General features: G+C 45.5%; 1 protein-coding gene across 1 annotated transcript; it reads right to left on the bottom strand.

The window, feature by feature from the left end:
- Positions 1–882: 882 nt before the first annotated feature.
- On the bottom strand, positions 883–3356 carry LOC118852848 (vacuolar protein sorting-associated protein 51 homolog). The gene has a single exon (XM_036762552.1). It carries the CDS (start codon positions 3354–3356, stop codon positions 1038–1040), a length of 2319 nt encoding a protein of 772 aa, XP_036618447.1. The 3' UTR covers positions 883–1037.
- Between the last annotated feature and the right edge of the window lie 4601 nt (positions 3357–7957).

Below are 7957 nucleotides of genomic sequence, written 5' to 3'. Positions count from 1 at the left end.
AAGCCATAGCATGGATACTGCAGCTGGATAATTATGGCCAGGCTGGATAAGGGTGTTTGTGACTCATACTAAGAGATCCAAGCTGAGGTTGTGGGGACAACTGGGCAGAGAGAGAGACATAATGAATGATAGGGGCTAAGCCTTTTCATTTCAGGAGGCAAACTGAGTTGTTAGAAAGGAGAGGAAGCTAGGTGATACACTGGATAGAGTCCTGGATTGGGAGGGAGGAACAGATGATTTCAAATCTGGTCTCAGACATTTACTAGCTAGGTGACCGTGGCAAAGTCATTTCACCTCTTTTGGACTGAATTTATTCCACTGTAAAATGCATATAATAATAGCACCTGCTTACCAGAGTTTTTGTGAGGACCACGTATCAAAATATTTAAGAAGCACTTAGCACAGCGCCTGGTATGTTGTAAGCACTACATAAATGTTTTTGTTCTTATTATTATCATTGTAGTGTAGTAGTAGTAGTGGTAGTGGTAGTAGTAGTAGTACTAATAGTCATAGTAGTTGTAGTAGTGGTGGTAGTAGTAGTAGTAGTAGTAATGAAGCTGGCCAACAGATGTATGGTCAATTAGCCTGGTTGGAATGAGAGTATCTGACAGTGTAACAAAGTAAGGTCCAAGAATAAGTGCGAACTCTCCTAACAGGGGTCCTTCTTTGTAATTTGTCTCCTCTTCAGTCACTTCCCTACACCACTATCAAAGTGAGGATGCTAAAATCCGATCAAGGCACTCCCCTGTTCCATAACCTCCACTGCATCCTTTTGCCTTTAGATTCAAACACACCTTCTGTCTGGCCTTGAAGCCTGTGACACAATGGCTCTGACCTTCTTGTCTGGACTTAATCTCCATTTCTTTTTTTTTTTTTAAATTCGTTTTTTTATTTGATGGGGGAAGGTAGAGGGGCGGACAGACTCTGAGAGAGGGAGAAGGTGACTGGCCGCACCGCCACAGGGAGGGCAAATCCCCACCGCCTGGGGAGGTGGCTGCTGTGGCTGGGCAGGGCAAGGGCATCAGGGAAGCCTGGCACTAGCCCCGCTCACAGATGACCTCCACTACACTGGGCTCCATGGGCACAGGGTCGAGGCAGCGCAGGGCAGCAGAGGCCACCACCTCGTCCAGCAGCAGGTGGACAAGCTCCTCGTCAGCCACGAAGCGCCACAGGTATAGCTGGAAGAAGTGGCAGTCCACCTGGACCTGCTGGAGGCCGTTGCGGCCAAAGGTGTGCAGCCGCACGCACTCCAGCAGGGTCTTCAGGCTTATCTTGATAATGCCCGTGAGGACAGACACCTTGTTGAATTCCACGGGGCTGAAGACATCGATGCGCTCTGAGAACAACTTCTGAATGTTACTCAGGAGATTGGTGTCCATTGGGGCACTGGGGGTGTAGCTGGGGGCGTAGCGGCCCTGCTGCCGGGAGCTGCTGTACACGGAGAAGGTCCTTTTGCTGGAGTCACTGCTCTGGGCTTTGCGAACACCCTCTTCATACAGAAGCCCCACCTGCACGTCAATGGCGGTCGTGTCCTCCACCACGCGCTTCATGACAGCCCGCACGTTGCGTGGCTCCAGCGTAGTGAGCCAGTCGCGGGTCTCCACGCTCTTGCGGAGCATCTGGGACACCACCAGCCCTTGCACCTTCACGTAGTGTGTCAGCAGCCTCCGAGCAGTCTCTCTTGCCTCTGCACACAAGGTGCTTACCGGGGTGACGGGGGAGTGGTCCTGTCCAAGAAACTGCTCGTCGGTGAGCGTGAGGATGTAGGAGATGGTGGAGGTCTCGTAGTCCAGGCAGAGGCGGGAGAGCAGCAGGAGCAGGGCCGGGGGTGTGGCCCCCCCCTTCTCCCCGGGGCTGTCACAGAAGCCTCGTGCAGTCTGGCACATGGAGCGGATGAAGCCCACTATGAGGCCCTCACGAACGCCCTGGCTGCAGAACTCACCCCTGAAGTAGGCCTTGTTGGAAAAGGACACATCCTTAGCAGTGAAGAGGTGAACAGCAGCCAGGGAGGCCTTGATGTGGCCCAGGATAGCCCCAGACACCGAGGCCAGGAGCTCCCCCAGGCCCGGGCCCTCCTTGCCCGCCAACCGGGGGGCAGCCAGGGCCTGGCGCACATCTGTCAGGCAGCCTGAGAAGGCAGCACACAGACCCTGCAGGTGTTGGTCCAGCCGCTCCCAAGCCGCCCGTTCCACGATCTCAGTGGCCCCCTCTGTCAGCCCTGCTGAGGGCAGCATCGTGCCCGGGGCCCGCAGGCGCCGGTGGAAACGATCCAGGGCCCGTACAAGGAGCGAATTGTCCCCGCTACCCTGCTCTTGCGCCAGCCGCCTCTCCACAAGAGCGAAGTAGCGGCTGCCCAGGTCCCGGGCAAAGGCCACCAGCTTCTCCACGCCTGCCGGTCCCTGAGCAGAGAAGAGCTCCTGGTAGGATGCCACCACCTGGCAAAGTCCACTCACAAAGCCGCTGCCACCGCGGTCAGTGAACTCCAGCACGTCGGGGGCCGGTGGTGAGGGGCCCAGCTCGGCCTCCAGGCTGCCCAGCTCGCCTTCGAGGCGCCCCCGGGCGTGGGCCAGGAACTCATCACACAGCTCCTCCGTCGGCTCCCCCAGGGCCAGCAGCAGCTCCACGCACTCAGCCAGCTCTGGGGCCCCGGCCCCACCATCCCTGAACTTGTGGCGCAGCTGGTGGGCCAGCCGGGCGGTGATGAGCTGGCAGTCGTCCTGGATGGCCCGGAAGGAGGGCAGGTGCTGGTACTGCTGCAGCACAGCCCGGGCCCGGCCCTGGTAGCGCACAGCCTGCCCGTATGCCCCCAGCTCCACACACTTGGTGAGGCGTGCAGGCAGCTCAAAAAGGAACTGAAGCTTCCTCAGCAGGGCATGGACTCCTGCCAGCTTGGTGATGCGCTCGTGGCGGTCCTGCAGCGTGGCGCTGATGCGGGCACTGAAGTCGGTGATGACTGCCATGGTGGTTGCCAGGCGGTCCATCTCGTCCTCCATCTTCCGGAAATCGTTCTTCATCTTGCGGATGGTGTCCGTGGCGCAGATAAACTTGTTGTAGTTCTCATAGACCAGGGTCTGCATGTCACTGTCCAGGGCGCGGATCTGCCGGACCATGTCCGTCTCACTGTCCATCAGCTGGGCCAGGGGACACTCCTTCCTCAGCTTGTCCAGGAACACCTCCGGGTCAAAGTGCGCGCCGTTGAGGTCCGTAGGGTCCCGCGGGTCGGGGGTCGCGGCCTCGGCCTCGGGGAGGCCGTAGTACAGCTTCAGCATCCCGTGCGCCTTCCGCCGCCGCTCGGGGGCCTCGGGCTCCTCCGGGGACGCCCCCGCCCCCGGACCGGGACCCGCCGCTGCCTCCATCCCGGCCCTGCCCGGCCGTCGGACAGCCCCACCGGAGCGCAGCTGGTCACTTCCCTTAATCTCCATTTCTTGCCTTCAAAGATTCACTCTTTAGTCCAGCCAAACTGGCCTTCTTTGTTTTTCCTTACACGCAGGTTTTCATCTCTGGGCCTTTGCACAGGCTGTGCCCTGTTCCTGGCATTCCTTCCTCCTGACTTCTGTCTATGAGGATCTGTAGCTTCCTTCAAATTTCAGCACCAAGGCCATCTCTTCCATGAGGCATTTCTTGTTACCTGAGGCCCCCTGCTACTAGTGTTTCCACCCTACACACAATCCTCTGCATTTCTTTCATATATATTTGTCTGTGTACATTGTTTCCTCTTTTAATAGAACGTAAGTTCCTTTTCATTTTATTGTCTTGGTAGTCCCCATACATAGCACAGTGGCTGTCACACAGTAGGTAGCTAAGAAATGCCCATTGATTGATTGATTAAAAAGTAATAGCCAATACCTCTCCTAGGAGGGCAAGTTGAATCAGTGAAGGTCCTCCAGTGGGTGTCACCTTTTACAAGGTGACTCAGGTCATTTAAATGCCCCAACCATTTTGGAAAGGTCCAGATCCTTTAGGCCATGCAGACAGTAGAAAAGGCTTCCTTGTGATCACACTGACCACTAAATATAGGTCTGGATTTTTAGAATCTCAGGCCTTTGCTCATTAAATCACCTGTGTTTTGCCTCCTTTGTGCAGACAGTACCTTACCTGAAACTATAGAGGTCAGATAATATCATGTAATTAATTTTTTCAGATATGTTTAATTCTAGAATACCAAAGGTACTACAAAGTTACTTTGATGTTTTGTGCGAATAGGAGAAAAGTCATCTCCATGTATCTGGTTCAGACCTGAAGATTTGGATGTTTTTCTATTCTAAAGTTGGAATCACTGCATTGAAGCATATTATTGCTTGAGACGCAATGGTTTCTTCTCTGTTTTAAGAAACCAGCATTCATGGAGTATGTGCTGATGGTTCAGTGGATAAATTTTGGGATCTGGAGTCAGAAACACCTGAGTTCAAATTCTTCCTCAGACCTTTAGTGGCTGTGTGACCCTGGACAAGTGAGTTAACCTCTCTAAGCCTTGGTTTTGTCATCTGTAAAAAGGAGCAAATAATAGCACTTCCTTACTAGGATTGCTGTGAGGATAAAATGAGAAAATTATTGTGAAATGTTTTATAAACCTTGATCATATGCTAGCCATCATCACTATCATCATCATCATCACCACCATCATCAAAATGTCTTTATTTATTTAAAAACTACAACAGACTTCTAAATATTTGTGAAGGCTACACGTTTGATATTCAGCAAAGTTGGTTTTTTTTTACAAAGTCTATAACAGTATTCTTGTGAACAGATTAAAGAAATGTGGGCAAAGTAGATTCAGAGATATTGAATTTCCAGTATTAAGAAGTCAATGTTAATTTCAAAAGAAATCTTGTGGAGGAGTGGCCCAGCGCTCTGTCCTTTCTCCTGTACTTTTCAACATTTTTTTCAATGACTTAGCTAAAGCCATAGAAGAGATTCTCATGAAATTTAAGATGATGTGAAGCTCACATGGAGATCTCATATGTTAGATGACAAAGTGAGGCTCTGCAATCAACTTGGCAGGCTTGAATAACAGGTTTAATCTAATAAGATGACATTTAACATGGACTGATATGGAACTCTTTCCTGGGGTTAAAAGTTCCGTAATATAGGATGGAGTGCTGGTTACGTAGAAGTTCATTCAGATAAATGCCTATTGTATAGGATTCACTGGACTCTATACTCAATTGGATGAATGAATGAAGCACTTATGAAATGCTTATCCTGTGTACAGGAGTGGAAATATAAATGGAAGAGTAATTGAGTCCCTTTTCCTGAGGGGCACACATCCTAATGAGAATGAGAACACATATGGAAGCTTTCATCAGAGTGTCAGTTGGAAAGGTCCCATGGTTCTCAGGATACAGTGGCAAAGAAAATGTTAATGCCTCTTCTTTTCATGATTAATTTTGTTTCATTTTGAATGCTGAGCTGTCTTCCTCTTTCCCTCCCATCCCCACACTACAGACGGCCAATAATTTATGTGTGTGTGTGTGGGCATGCTCATATGCACACACCTACACATATGTGTATGTATATACACACATACATATAATTCTATGTCTTTATGTGGGTGCATATGTGTGCACACACACACATATATGTGAAAGCTTATAATATATATGTCCATACATCACAATTCTTTCTCTGGAGGTGGATAACATTTTACTTCACAGGTCCTTTGTAGCTGATTCAAATGACCATTTCATTCAAAATAAATTAGTCATTCATAGTTACTTTTCAAAAATATTGCTGTTACTGTTTACAATATTCTCTTGGTTCTGCTCATTTTATGCATTATTTCATGCAAGTCTTTTCATGCTTTTCTAAAACCAAACTGCTTGTCATTTCTTACAGCACAGTAGTATCCCATGACAATCATATACCACCACTTGTTTAGCTGTTCTTCATTAAATGTGCATGTATACCAGTTCCAATTCTTTGCTAATACACAGAGAGCTGTTACCAATATTTTAGAACATATAAGTTCTTTTCCTTTTTTCCTAATTACCTTGGGAAACAGACCTAATAGGGTCAAAGTGTGTACAGAATTTATATCACTTTGGGCATAGTTACAGGTCACTCTCCAGAATGATTGTATCAGTTCACAATTCTGCCAACAGTTTGTTATTGTCCAAATTTTTCCATATATCCCCCAACATTTGTCATTTACCCCAATTATTTTAGCCAATTTGATAGGTGTCAGATGTTACCTCATAGTTGTTTTAATTTGCATTTCTTTAATCAGTAATGACTTAGAGCATTTTTCACATGATTATAGATAGCTTTGATTTCTTCTCCCCCAAAACTGCCTGTTCACATCCTTTGACCACCTATCAATTGGGCTCTGATTCACATTCTTATAAATTGGTCTCAGTTTTTTATGTATTTGAGGTATGAAGCCTTATTCTGAGAAACTGGTTATTTAAAAACGTGGTTAACTTTCTGCTTTCCTTCTAATCGTGGCTACATTGGTTTTATTTGTACAAAATCTTTTTAATTTAATGTAATCAAAATTATCCATTTTACACCTCACAGTGCTCTCTATCTCTTCTTATTTATTCTTAAATTGTTCTCCTATCTATAAGTCTGATAGGTAATAGGTTCCATACTCTTCTAATTTACTTATGATATCTTTCTTTAGAGGTAGGTCATGTACCCATTTTGACCTTTTTTTGCTAAATGGTACAAGGTATTGGTCAATGCTTAGTTTCTGTCAGACTGCTTTCCAGTTTTCCAAGCAATTTCTTCCCTTCCTTCCTTCCATTCTTTCCTTCTTTCTTTCCTTCTTTCTTTGTTTTGTTTTTCCCAAATAGTTAATTCTTACCCCCAAAGGTTAGATCTTTGTATTTATCAAACATCAACTTACTATAATCATTTTCTATTGTATATTGTATATCTTCTCCATTCTACTGATCTATCCTTCAATTTCTTAGCTAATACCAAATAATTTTGATCGTTTCCTCCTTAAAATACAGTTTGAGATTTGGTACTGCCAGACACCTTCTTTTACTTTTTTTTATCAATTCCTTTGATATCTTGACATTTTGCTCTTCAAGTGAATTTTTCATTATTGTTTTCTAGCTGAATAGAATAATTATTGGTAGTTTACTTGAGATGGCAATGAATAAATAGATTAATTTAGGTACAATCATCATTTTGATTATATTGGCTTGGCTTACTCATGAACAATTAACATTTTCCCAATCATTTAAATCTGACTTTATGTGTATAAAAAGGTCTTTTTAATTGTGTTCATACGTATTTGGTTTTGTCTTTGCAGGTATACTCCCAGTTATTTTATATTGCCTCTGGTTATTTTAAATGAAATATTTCTTACTATCTTTTCTTGTAGGGCTTTGTAGGTTAAATATTGAAATAATGATGATTTATGTGGATATCAGCCCTGCTTTTCTTGTATAAATCCTGTTTGGTCACAATATTTAGTATTTGTGAGGTATTGCTCTAGTCAATTATCTAGTGTTTTATTTAGGATTTTTTGCATCAATATTCATGAGTGAAATTGATGTATAGTATGCTTTCTCTGTTTTTGCTCTTCCTGGTTTATGTATCAGCACCATATATTTTTCATAAAAGGAGCTTGGTAGGACTGCAGTAATAGTAATAAGTAAAATAACTGACATTTATATCACACTTCAAAATTTACAATGTGCCATGCATAAATCATGTTATTTGATATAACAATCACTTGAGATTGGTGCTTTAGGTCTTGTTATTCCCATTTTACAGAAAAGGAAACTAAGTGTCAGAGAAGTTAAATGTCTGGCCCATAAAATAGAGAGCAAGCATGTGGTGGAGGTGAAATTCAAACCCAGTACTTCCCGACTGCAAGTCCAATGCTCTTTTCACTACACCAGGAAAGTCAGAACCCTTCTACAGGTGGGCAAAAATGATGGTGAAGGATCTGATTGAAGTAAGTGGAAAAGAGACTTATGAGGATAGCGACCGCACCGCTTCC

This window comes from Trichosurus vulpecula, chromosome 6, assembly GCF_011100635.1.
Source record: "Trichosurus vulpecula isolate mTriVul1 chromosome 6, mTriVul1.pri, whole genome shotgun sequence".
NCBI lineage: Eukaryota > Metazoa > Chordata > Mammalia > Diprotodontia > Phalangeridae > Trichosurus > Trichosurus vulpecula.
This window is presented reverse-complemented; position numbering and strand designations above follow the sequence as displayed.